Consider the following 14383-nt stretch of genomic DNA (forward strand, 5'->3'; position numbering starts at 1 on the left):
GCAAAATTCTTCCATAAAAACCAGGAAGACTTTTTTTCAGTAGTTAGGTAGTTAACCCAATGTAATAACATGTCTGGTGACTCCCTAGACGGTGAAAAAAGATGGTGGATATACGGTGGATAATTTTTGCTATAGCATGAAAATAAAAATCTGAAGTTGAATAAAAATATCAGAAATGTAATATTCAAGTTATATTACCTATATTTAGTCATCTGATAACATTTTTTTAGGTCTAAGTTTAATAAATAATTATTACAGAGTAAATTTATGAATAGAAAATTAATGAAAAAACTTTATAACCACTACTGTATCAGCAAACATAAATTTAATTACATATAGTTATAATAACTCTTTGTATATCTCTTGCTATTGAGATTAATTATCAAGCACTCTATAAAAGAGGTTTTGTAACGCGTGTATTGGAATTTATATTTATTTTTCCTGGTATGTACATGGTTAAGTTGTACCATGGACATATACTGTAGGTCCATGGTTGAACTACAATGTGTCAATATTAATGTAATATTTTTGTTTCATTATTCATTTGAATGTCACTAAATACTATTTGATATGTGTACATTAAATCCATCTGTTCAAATGTCTTGGTTGCTACTATACTTACAGTGTATTGTGAACATGTGATATTTGAGTTTGATTCATCAACTGTTGCTGGGATCCTGACGGTTTGTGCTTCAATTTCCAACTCACATTCATAGCTGTTTACCTACAATAAACAGCTCAGACAAATAAATGAACATGTATAATCTAGGTAGGTGTATATTGGTGCTTTTCTACATTATGAAGTAAACTTTCCTACCTATTACACTTAAACAATTCTATATTAATACCCTACTGTATCTCTTGCGGGAATTGATTCCTGGAACCTTAAAGTGGACGGAAATCTCACACACATCTCACTACTACGCTTCAAGTTCCTTTAATTATTTTATAATTAAGTTATTTATATAATATTGTGACCCATGGCTAATTAGCATATTGCATGGTCCTCCTGTGGTAACAACTCTGTATTTAATGAACAGTGTGCTATTGTTCGCTCTCTGTTCGCTCACAGCTGGCATTGAGCTTATATGTATATGTTAACACCAATATATGATTTTCTGAGATTTAGTTGTTGTCTGGCCATCTTACTCTAACAATATTCATTGCAAACTAAAAGTATCAAAACTTCATTAATATAGTACTTAATCTACAAATTCATTAAAGTTTTTAGTAGTGCACTTTTACCAGCTGATAAGTTTTATAAAAAGAATTTAAGTGCAAATTGCCTGCTATAAAACAGGAAAAAAGTTTAAATAACTTAGTCTGTCAATGGGTAAAACTTCTTTTCCATTCACATTTTGAATGGAATATAAACATTGAATGGAATAACATTATTGGTCAGTTGAAATCATGCAGTGCAAGTATTATCATGACTATACAGTAGTAAAACTCAAGAGTTGAAAAAAAGTTTATTTGTGGAGAGTGAAAGGTTTTTAATTTTCAATAAATGAATGAATTAAAGTTCAGTTTATTTCAGTGTAAATTATCATGGAGGAAATAAATAATGAAAATTCATAAAATTATCAACTTTAAATGTTTACCTTTGTAGCATTTGGTAAATTCTTAATTGGTATTCTGACTTCTTTCCGTATATTTGCATGAATAAGTTCCTCATTTGGTTGATAAATTTGTGGACATGACCCTTGACCTTGAAAACCATTTGGTGGTGATGCAGCCTACATATTTAAACAATAGCTTATAAGTGATAACAATTAAACATAATTAAACATTTTGGATGCAATAATTACATAGATAATTTTCTGTTTGTTCTTCAAACCGATAACAGTAGAGATCTAATGGAAACTGTTAATACCAACTGTAGTAACTACTGTAGTACAAACATCACTACAATATAAAGAATACTCCATTATTCTTACTAGTTCTATATCTGGCACCTAATGTTCCATCTGCACAGATTAAAGTATCTTGCCTAAGGACACAAGGCATGCATCAGCCACCTCGTAATATAATTCCCTTAAGCGTCATACTGTAAACTGAGCAACCAAATCGCACCCTTCCAAAAACAATTAGCCTAACCACGTTGTCTCAAAAAGTGCTTATTTGAGCAATAGAAGTTCAGCTTCCATTTGATTATACAGAACAAAAACGGAAAAAAATTCATAATAACTTACATTTCCATTCCAAATAATTTTGTCGTCTGCTGTGCACAATGTTGATGCATTATGGGTACATTTGTTGTCGTAGACACACCAATCACAAGTAAAACTTGAAACACATTCAGAACAACTACAGTATTGAGAACAAAATCAAAACAATATTGTTAAAAGTAAAACACCATGTATTTATTTTGTACTACAAGTGTGTCAATCTTTATCTTATTGACACGCATGCCAACGATATAAATATGTTTTTATTCTATAATAAAGATAATAATTATATCATATACTTCATCATTTTTCCACTCCTCAGGGGACATAAAACGCAAAACGAGGGGAATTATGGTTTAACACCCTAACAAAAGGAACACCTAGGGTCTCAAAATCGCTGAATTAACATAATGATCTATTGTATTTATTTAAAAATTCTGAGCACAAATGTATACAGTAATTTGTTAAGGTAATGACCAGTGCAAACGCATCACAGTTTGCTAAAGTTAAAATTCTTCTCAAAATCAAGAGTTCAATTCATTCATTTACGCGTATATTTTTTGTTTTTGTTTGTAAGGAGACTTTTTTAGGTCCCATAGTGTCCCCTAGGGGTCTACTGTAAACTATTTTGATTATACTGTTAATATTACTTTGAACAATGGGAGAAAATAATTCACAGCACATGGTACGAAATTAACCAAGGAAATCAGTGGATACACTTAGGTCTGTTATAGTACATTTAACAACAGAATAACTCACTGAGTTCAGATTTGAGAGAGCACTAGTATTAGTTTGTTATAATTGTACATACAAAAGTACAGTATTGGTAAAAAGGTATGAACATATTTTCCCATGGCAACTTCCCTTTGACTCAAAATAACCTTTTTTGTTACAAAAATAATAGGCTAAATTTAGGTAAAGTTATTGTTGAAATAAAATTCAATAAACAATACAGAAAACTTTACCAACAGAATCAAATCCTTGATGACATAATAGAGAAGGTTTACAGTTCTGGTTTCAGTAACAGCAAGTCAGAGGCTGACAAGTTAATACCAAGAAACAGTAAAAGCAAACATTGTTGTATTTTCTATGCTTGATTAAATAACCTGATTGTAAATGAATGGCATTAAAGCATACTTGACTGCACATGCAAGTCAAGTAAACGGCGTTGATTATCAAGATTGCATACAATTATACTGTGGAATTTATTAAGGGTTGAGGGAATTATATGAATTCCTGGTCACTGTCAGCCTACACTGGACATTGTCCACATGCTTTTTCGACTTCTTGTTAAATTTTCTGTGAAGGTTAAAGATCATTCAGGAAAGCAATCATACTTACAACCTATACATTTAATAGGCTTACAACTACTTTCTCAAAATAACACAAATAATAACTCAACTTAATACAATAATAATAATCAAATGAAATGAATCTTTTGAATCTAGTTCAATTATCAAAACACTAACAGTAACTGTTTTTAACACAGTGAGAGTATCACTCTCAACAGTTATGTTTTAAAATATAAACAGTTTTCTCTTACACTCTAAACTAAATTTCTTCATGTACTTTATACACAAAGTAGTTTATGATTTTATTTCCTGTCAGTGAAAATTAGAAAAAAAAAAAACTAAGCTGTCAAAATCATTCTTAAGAATCAAAAAGTTCTGGATAATTGTGGGAAAACCATATTGTGTTCCTAAGGTGTTGCCATACTTTTAAAAAGCCACCAGATATTTATTTTGTTCTGATAGGAACTCTGAAAACTTTCCAGACATTTTTGACCAACCAAAGAGTCTGATAATAAATGAATTTAAAAAAATACTTAAATTATACATTACAACTAAGATAAATAAAAAAAGTGTTATCTAATCTATCAATAAACACATATCTGAAGAGTTGAATGACTTGAAAGGAAGTTTTATTGGTTAATTTTGCTGAACTATCTATCTGATTACAAATTATGGTTTTAAATACTGTATTTGACTGTGTTTATTCATTCCCTCACAGCTATCATATTTGCTATCATGGTTCCAATCCAAATTCAATTTGAAGGAACCAATCTTGTGTGCATTGTAAATGTTTGTACAGTAACGTATTACACAATTATAACTGTCCCATTACAACAATATAATCAATATTGTATTTGATTTCCTTATGTACTTAAAGATGACAGTGAGATTATAACAAATTATGTACATTGCAACCTGGTAAAGATGACAGTGAGATTATAACAAATTATGTACATTGCAACCTGGTAAAGATGACAGTGAGATTATAACAAATTATGTACATTGCAACCTGGTAAAGATGACAGTGAGATTATAACAAATTATGTACATTGCAACCTGGTAAAGATGACAGTGAGATTATAACAAATTATGTACATTGCAACCTGGTAAAGATGACAGTGAGATTATAACAAATTATGTACATTGCAACCTGGTAAAGATGACAGTGAGATTATAACAAATTATGTACATTGCAACCTGGTAAAAATGACAGTGAGATTATAACAAATTATGTACATTGCAACCTGGTAAAGATGACAGTGAGATTATAACAAATTATGTACATTGCAACCTGGTAAAGATGACAGTGAGATTATAACAAATTATGTACATTGCAACCTGGTAAAGATGACAGTGAGATTATAACAAATTATGTACATTGCAACCTGGTAAAGATGACAGTGAGATTATAACAAATTATGTACATTGCAACCTGGTAAAGATGACAGTGAGATTATAACAAATTATGTACATTGCAACCTGGTAAAAATGACAGTGAGATTATAACAAATTATGTACATTGCAACCTGGTAAAGATGACAGTGAGATTATAACAAATTATGTACATTGCAACCTGGTAAAGATGACAGTGAGATTATAACAAATTATGTACATTGCAACCTGGTAAAGATGACAGTGAGATTATAACAAATTATGTACATTGCAACCTGGTAAAGATGACAGTGAGATTATAACAAATTATGTACATTGCAACCTGGTAAAGATGACAGTGAGATTATAACAAATTATGTACATTGCAACCTGGTAAAGATGACAGTGAGATTATAACAAATTATGTACATTGCAACCTGGTAAAGATGACAGTGAGATTATAACAAATTATGTACATTGCAACCTGGTAAAGATGACAGTGAGATTATAACAAATTATGTACATTGCAACCTGGTAAAGATGACAGTGAGATTATAACAAATTATGTACATTGCAACCTGGTAAAGATGACAGTGAGATTATAACAAATTATGTATTGCAACCTGGTAAAGATGACAGTGAGATTATAACAAATTATGTACATTGCAACCTGGTAAAGATGACAGTGAGATTATAACAAATTATGTACATTGCAACCTGGTAAAGATGACAGTGAGATTATAACAAATTATGTACATTGCAACCTGGTAAAGATGACAGTGAGATTATAAGAAATTATGTACATTGCAACCTGGTAAAGATGACAGTGAGATTATAACAAATTATGTACATTGCAACCTGGTAAAGATGACAGTGAGATTATAAGAAATTATGTACATTGCAACCTGGTAAAGATGACAGTGAGATTATAACAAATTATGTACATTGCAACCTGGTAAAGATGACAGTGAGATTATAACAAATTATGTACATTGCAACCTGGTAAAGATGACAGTGAGATTATAACAAATTATGTACATTGCAACCTGGTAAAGATGACAGTGAGATTAAAACAAATTATGTACATTGCAACCTGGTAAAGATGACAGTGAGATTATAAGAAATTATGTACATTGCAACCTGGTAAAGATGACAGTGAGATTATAACAAATTATGTACATTGCAACCTGGTAAAGATGACAGTGAGATTATAAGAAATTATGTACATTGCAACCTGGTAAAGATGACAGTGAGATTATAACAAATTATGTACATTGCAACCTGGTAAAGATGACAGTGAGATTATAACAAATTATGTACATTGCAACCTGGTAAAGATGACAGTGAGATTATAACAAATTATGTACATTGCAACCTGGTAAAGATGACAGTGAGATTATAACAAATTATGTACATTGCAACCTGGTAAAGATGACAGTGAGATTATAACAAATTATGTACATTGCAACCTGGTAAAGATGACAGTGAGATTATAACAAATTATGTACATTGCAACCTGGTAAAGATGACAGTGAGATTATAACAAATTATGTACATTGCAACCTGGTAAAGATGACAGTGAGATTATAACAAATTATGTACATTGCAACCTGGTAAAGATGACAGTGAGATTATAACAAATTATGTACATTGCAACCTGGTAAAGATGACAGTGAGATTATAACAACTTAAGTACATTGCAACCTGGTAAAGATGACAGTGAGATTATAACAAATTATGTACATTGCAACCTGGTAAAGATGACAGTGAGATTATAACAACTTAAGTACATTGCAACCTGGTAAAGATGACAGTGAGATTATAACAAATTATGTACATTGCAACCTGGTAAAGATGACAGTGAGATTATAACAAATTATGTACATTGCAACCTGGTAAAGATGACAGTGAGATTATAACAAATTATGTACATTGCAACCTGGTAAAGATGACAGTGAGATTATAACAACTTAAGTACATTGCAACCTGGTAAAGATGACAGTGAGATTATAACAAATTATGTACATTGCAACCTGGTAAAGATGACAGTGAGATTATAACAACTTAAGTACATTGCAACCTGGTAAAGATGACAGTGAGATTATAACAAATTATGTACATTGCAACCTGGTAAAGATGACAGTGAGATTATAACAAATTATGTACATTGCAACCTGGTAAAGATGACAGTGAGATTATAACAAATTATGTACATTGCAACCTGGTAAAGATGACAGTGAGATTATAACAAATTATGTACATTGCAACCTGGTAAAGATGACAGTGAAACTAAACATGTTCATTTCCTTAAAATAATGTGTCACTTGAATTTCAGATCCTTTTATTTCGTTATTACCTTTAGAAAATGTGTGTTTACATTAAAAATTTGAAAGTTAAAGTAGTGAAATTTATTATTACACATGCTTTAGTCAATTCAGTCACAACAATCAGTACTTACGAAGTAATGGCACTGCAGTCAAAGAATGTGAAGTCAGTGGAAACAAAATCAACGTCAGTTACAGATGAGTGAACTGATAAAATAACATCTACAAAAGCTGTAAACAAATTATTTAAAGGTTAGCTACTGTGTAGGCCTAGGCCTTAATTTCAAATACATTTCATGGGTAAATACAATAATTGAAAATTCAATACAAAAATCTCTACAAAAAAACTAAATGTAATATTTAATTACTTTTTTTCCAGAGGTAGATAGGTTTAAATAGTTGGTGCAAATGACTCCCAAAAATTGCGATGTGCCCATATATGGAGACAATGATTTGGGCATATCACTACCATATTTGTTTTGTTAATCAAGTTTGATAGTGTAGACAAAGCTTAAGATATCAGTAGGTTGAAACAAGGGTCACTTTAGGGGAATCCCCTTGTTGCCAATGTAGAGTAATGAGTGCATAATTTCTGTAATCCATAGTGTGTACAAAAACCTATTTCCTCATGAGCTATTAATAGTATATACACCTCCTACAGAGGAGAATGCATACCATGTGTGAAATACTAGTACAGCCACTGCTACAGTTATATTAAATAAAGAACAATAAAACAGAAAGTAAAGCATATTACCATGTTTAACTCACCTTGGCTGGTTGGTATATGTGGCACATGTGATAAAGGCGGTGAATTACAAGTTAATGTTTCTCTATCTTTTATTGCAGATGATTGAAAGTCACCAAATTTACAATTATAATTTTGGTTGATGTTTAAAGGAGGAAGTTGCTCAACAGTTAGAGAAATCTATGAATAAAAACATTTAAACTATCGGTTTATTGGAGTTACATACATATTAAAACATGTTATTAAATAATTGTATAATTCCTTTTGTGAACAAGCATCACAAGCCAGATGTACACTGGATCTCCAGCCAGTTTTGAGTCCAGAATTATTATGGCCGAGGAGTGGCTTGAACCCTAATATAGATGTGCCGATAATATAGATATAGTTTGTACTAATACCCCTGCCTTAGTAGTGCTAAAATTCTCCAGTCAATGGCATGTTATTATTATTAAATATTACAAGCCTAGAAAACAAATTTAATAAATTGTTCTTCACAACTTACGCTGATATTTTCAAAAGTTTGAGGAATAAAAGGTGGTTCAACACTTGTAATCACAATGCATTGTGCACTGTTGCTTGGCAACCAGGGATACTGTTGGCATTCTCTAAATCTGGTACATCTAAAATAATAAAAGACAAGTGTAAGTGCCATCTGCACTAAAGAAAATTTAAATTCTTGATTTGTATTCAGATTTTTTTAACTGTTTGTATTTAAAAAAGAGAGATTGAATACAGTAAATAATTAAGCCTGAAATAATGTAGCCTTTAGACAGTACAGTAAACTCATTTCTAATAAGTAATAGTTTATTATTTTACAAAAATATCTGAAAAAGTTAAAAAAACTCAAAATCTCCAAACAGATTTTTATTTAAATTTTTTTATTTTTATTTTATTCAATCGAAACCAACAGCGATAATTACTGCCACTAACAGGTTTGATACAAACAAAGCCAGGACAGTTTTAAAGCACCTTGATTGGTCCTGACATTGATCAAGGGCTTCTCTCGTCCAGTGCCCACCTTGACCAGAGGTCTAAGGCAGATACTAGATGCAGGGGCTGCCATAAGAGTCAGCAGTGCGGATTTCAAATGCCTAACGAGACCCCAGCTTCGTATACAGCACCCGCTATTCCTAGATGGTCTCCCATCCAAGCTCTAACCAGGCCCAACGTTGCTTAACTTCGGTGATCTGACGAGAACCGGTGTTTCAACGTTGTCAAATGCATTAGAAAAAGACACTTTAGACAGAGCCCATACAAGATAAAATAATATTTTGGGATTGAAAAAAAGAAAATAATTCTATTTACTTTTTGTGTAGTGTACACCATCCACAATAAGGATCTGCATCTAGCTGACCTGGTCTGATACACTCATCACATGTGATAAACTGACTGCAGTTTGCTACTGGCAACTTAACCAACTAATAACAGGTAATGTGGTAATTATGAAAAATAAAGAAATATTATGAAACATAATCAACAACTAAAACAACAAAAAGTACAAGAAACTTTAAAACTCAAATTTACCATTACAAACAAGGATCAATTAATGATAATTGTAAAAGTAATGAAAACATTTTATAAACTGTAGGGGTTTAAATTGAATTAAAAAAATGCCTTATATAGGGTTAAAAACATTATGTAACAAGTATTTAACAAACACCACAACAAACGACAAACAATTAATAAAATAGACTTACCTTTTTAGCTGTGAGTGCTATTATATAATCAGATGTGTCATCTATAAATGTGTCTGATCTGACCTCTTGACCTGTATCTATGGTGACAGTCTCATACATTCTAGATAAAGTTTTGTTGGTTAACTCGGCCTGAAAAAACATGTTTCTACATTTAAGCAGTGTTAAAACTAGCCAATATTAGTGACAGAATGCTAATTTAGTAGAACAACCTGTGAATAAATGCTGCTGACAAATATGCCTCTGTACCTTATCTTAGGTCTTAATATCACCAGTCGTTTTTCTAAATTGATAAAATAGTAGTTTTTATATAAACCATTGTCGCGTACAGTACTAATTTCATACTAACCTTAATAAGTTGTCCATTATCTGTGCCTATGAATGCTATTGTGCGATTCTCTTCAATTGCTGTAGTAACTGATGTTAGTATTTTATCATTAACTGTTAGCAATCCCTCTGATACTGCTGCTTCTGTGTAGGTACCTTGTGAATAAAGTCTGAACAGTGTAGCACCGTTTGCTGGACACATCAATGACTGAATATCAGCAGCAGTAAAACTGAAAGACTTCATTATAAAAAACAAAACAGTATTATTAACTTGAATTTGTATCAGTTAATAAACTGATTAAATTTTAGAATTATAATAAATCCACTTTTTCACATGTCTTATAATTGAAAACAAACCAGAATGAGTGTTTATAGACTGATTGACTAGTATTGCCATACTGTAGGATTTAGAAAACACAGCATCTGTCCACATGTTTGAAATAAGGTTCCCACACCAAATAAGTAACAAGACTAAATAATGTAAGTTTGAAAATAAATATCATACTTGTGGGCAATTAGCTTCATTTGCATAGTCTAGAGTATGGACATCACTATCAACGTTAAGACATCCATTGAGTGCTTTGAAGAATGCATTTTCAATATCATTCCACTTGTAAATACACAATGCAGATTGTCCAGTGGCAACTCCACTTCCATCACCTTTAGCAAACACTCCATACAATACATTATCTCCAGCTTGTAAGCCTAGTGACGTAGCTAACTGAGCTCCTGCAGGACCCACAGACATGGCTTGTACCAAGTTGTAATCAACATTACTATACACACAGCTGAGGTATATCTCGGATAATGTATCAAATGAATTTTCTTGACAAACACGACTCAGTCGTGAATGAAAGTAATCAGTATCATCAGGTCTAAATGCAGCAAAGTAAGTATATCCTTCATAATCAAATGCAATTTTGAATTGCACAGGTTTACTGTAAGAATGTATGATGGCATTAAATGGAGTAAAAGTTTGAAATATTCTATCTGTTTTAAGACTCCTTCTGGAATGAATATGTCTGTAAGAATATTTAGTAGGATTCAATGATGTATGCCCAGATGACATATATAAAACATTTTGTTTGATATAACGGTCATATTGCTTATCATCATCACTCAACACACCAGGAGCAATGATTCCAACTGCTGACAGTTCACTCACTATTCTATCTTTCATATCACTTCCATCAAAACTTAAATCCACAAGAGATCTTCCTTCACATCTTCCATTGTTTCCTCCTCCACACGTGATCAATCGTTCACGATCATAATCAATTTCTAATATTTTATTAATGTTATCACAATCATCTGATGAACATGTTGAAATATTAGCACTGATGTTAAAATCCTCTGACAGTCTGTACAGTGAGTTGTAAGCTCCTATGTAGATATCTCCTGTTGTACTATGTATTTTGACATGGTACAGATCTTCATTTTCATGAGGTTTAAATTCAAGTAACACATCATTGTCGAATGCTTCGATGCTTGGCAGAAATGTTGAAGAATATAGCAGAAATGCAAAAATGTTGAACAATGTTGGCAAACCCATATTTAAAGTTGAGAGAACGTCATTACCTTATAAAAAAAAATAACAAAACACTACTTTAAAATACGAAATACAATGAATCATTAATGATTAAGTTTTATATGCCTGTACTGAATAGCATTGTACTACCTATACTCATTAATTAAAAAGCTAAAACTGGATTGTACTAAGATTGATTTTTTGACAAGACCAACAAGCATAGAAAAATATCCCACACAGATAATATTGCTCATTTCAGATTACATGCTGGACTGATAGTTAAGTACAGTATGTATAGTATCAGTATAGTATCAATTTTGTCTAATACCCTTTTTCTGCATAAATTTGTATAACTTGTAACAACTTGTAACCAGTGTTTAATCTCCTGATTTATTGCACATTTTCATACACGCATATGCTGGGAAATATCGGGAGGAAAGTGTACAGTAGTTGCACGCTATTTGATTACTATGATTGGTCAGTTTAATACCAGGGCAATACATATGCGCACAGAACAAACACAGGCCTCTCTCTGTGTTTTTCTCCCGAGATCCTGTTCACACTATGCAAAACTGGTTACAACTTCTTACATTATAAAGTTGTTACATTACATTTTGCAATGTGAAAAGGGTATAACTAACTAAGTTTCGAACAGTCAAACAATTTGAAGATTTATTTTGGGTTCTCCACTTAAAACTGGTTTATTTTTATGTAATAAATATTTATTGATAAGTATCTCTGATGGATGTACAGTTACCATCAGCCAACCTATGTAAAAAATGGAATAAATTCAATTTCTTTTTCTTCAATTTATTACTGTACAATTAGACTTAGTACATTACACTGTTGCAATATTATCAAGACGATTAATACAAAAACCAAACAAAGTTAAACAGAGACCAGAAGCTTCTACGAGAAAAAGCTTGATTATGAACAATTTAATTAACTTATAAAATTGTATAATTCGGAAAGTCATATGGATATCATTTTTTAATTTAATTCTATATCCACATTGTATAGTAATATATCTAAAAAAAAGATAAGAGATAAGATAAGATAAAGGTATGGTAAAATTGCATTACGTTATAATCAGCCAATGGGGTGCTGGTATGTGTGTGACGTCATCGTATAAGGACTTTGGATTTTTTTTCATATCGCAAAAACAGTGATCAACCGGCAACTTAACATTTTCTTTATGCTTCATTTATCGCTATTATCGCCGTCGTGTGATACTAAATGTAGCCTACGTCTGTTATTATTGAAAGGCCAAAACAAGTTGATTTTAATTCTAGAATACAGAAAATCGTTTTAAAAGAGGCCTACTACGTACTATAACCATGCTATAACCTATAGCCTCAGTATATCAATCTGTTAGGAAACCTAGGCGACGAGGAAGAAGAGAGGAATTCGAGTTAAACTTAGAAATCGTAAGTTTAATTCTCCACTCCCCTCAGTTATCCTAGGAAATACACAATCACTTCGAAATAAAGTCGACGAGTTGAAGTCATGTACGGATCATCTGTTCAAGTTCAGAGAATCGAATTTGATGTGTTTCACTGAAACATGGTTTAAAGATAGTGACTTAGAATGTGATTCAAGAATTGATGGTTTTACTTGTATCAGAGCTGATAGATCTATAGAGTCCGGGAAAAATTGTGGTGGTAGAGTATGCGTGTATGTAAATAATCGCTGGTGTAAAAACATTTCCGTCAAGAAACGAATATGTTCTGAAAATATTGAACTTTTGACTGTAGCACTCCGCCGTTCTATCTCCCACGCAAAATAAACTATATTTATGTTACCTTGGTTTATATACCACCAACAATGTTCTGGGTTGACCAACTAGCATTGGTGTTTAGCACCTGTTTGGTCTTTCCTGCCTCCTTTTATAATTGTTTTGTCTTCTTTGTTTATGTATATGGCAGAAATTGAATAAATAAAAAAAAAAAATAAATAAAAACAGCTGATACTAGAGTTGCTACAAATTATCTATGAAGTTAACAATGATTGCAAATCGAAATCACCAGACGCGTTTAAACTTATACTTGGCGACTTTAACGCTTGTGAAATTAAAGGTACGTTCCCGCATTATCAACAGTACATTACTTTTCCGACTAGAGGCAACAATATACTTGATAAATGCTATGGAAGTAGTATCAAAGGACAAGGTGCTTACAAAGCGAACGCTAAAGCAGGCCTGGGTCGATCAGATCATAGTATTATTCACCTAATACCCAAGTATAAGCAGAAACTGAAACAACGCAAGCCTGAAATCAAGAAAGTTAAAGTTTGGACTGATGAGACGATTGATGAACTCAAGTGCTGTATTGAGTCTACAAATTGGGACATTTTTGTAAATCCACATTCGATTGATGAGACAACCGATGCTATAAGTAGCTATTTAAATTTTTGTATTATATCTTGTGTTAAGGAGAAAACTATTAAAGTCTATCCAAATTCCAAGCCTAGGATTAATAAAGATATTAAAAGATTACATAGATTAAAACAAACTGCTGTAAATAATAATGATTACGATCAAAAGAAAATAGTTCAATTGCACTTAGATAAGTTGATTAAAGATGGGAAGCGAAAGTTTGGCGAGAAGATTAGGGATAGTTTTAAAAATGGTAATCCCAAGAGTGCATGGAATGGTTTAAAATCTATTATTGTTAATGATAAGAGAAAGAAAATGGTTATTCCGTCAGATGTTGAACCTTGTGATTTTGCAAATAAGCTTAATGAATTTTTTAACAGGCTGGTTTGATATTAACGAATTGGAAGATGAACTCATAACATTGAAAGAATCATTGATAAGATGTACAGTATGATAATGAAAATGCTTTTGATGATTTTAGAGTAAATGTATTAGATGTTGAAAACATTTTTTAATGTACAAAGGAAAGGAAGTCTGCTGGGGCAGATCAAATTGTTGGG

General features: G+C 31.8%; 2 protein-coding genes across 2 annotated transcripts in view; one reads left to right on the forward strand and one right to left on the reverse strand.

The window, feature by feature from the left end:
• The window catches only part of LOC140059288 (plexin-B-like), a 39775-nt gene extending 28417 nt beyond the window's left edge, over positions 1–11358 (reverse strand). Inside the window, exons 1-11 of the mRNA XM_072105153.1 lie at positions 11349–11358; positions 10427–11232; positions 9944–10159; positions 9598–9726; positions 9206–9318; positions 8403–8520; positions 7924–8080; positions 7290–7386; positions 2193–2307; positions 1602–1736; positions 623–724 (exon numbers count right to left, since the gene is read on the reverse strand). Coding sequence (XP_071961254.1) covers positions 623–724; positions 1602–1736; positions 2193–2307; positions 7290–7386; positions 7924–8080; positions 8403–8520; positions 9206–9318; positions 9598–9726; positions 9944–10159; positions 10427–11232; positions 11349–11358 — 1998 coding nt within the window. The remainder of the gene's footprint in view (positions 1–622; positions 725–1601; positions 1737–2192; positions 2308–7289; positions 7387–7923; positions 8081–8402; positions 8521–9205; positions 9319–9597; positions 9727–9943; positions 10160–10426; positions 11233–11348) is intronic.
• Positions 1–14383, forward strand: part of LOC140058184 (plexin-B-like) — a 161059-nt gene that overhangs the window by 88728 nt on the left and 57948 nt on the right. The window lies entirely within an intron of this gene.

The sequence above is a fragment of the Antedon mediterranea genome, chromosome 9 (assembly GCF_964355755.1).
Source record: "Antedon mediterranea chromosome 9, ecAntMedi1.1, whole genome shotgun sequence".
Classification (NCBI taxonomy): Eukaryota; Metazoa; Echinodermata; class Crinoidea; order Comatulida; family Antedonidae; genus Antedon; species Antedon mediterranea.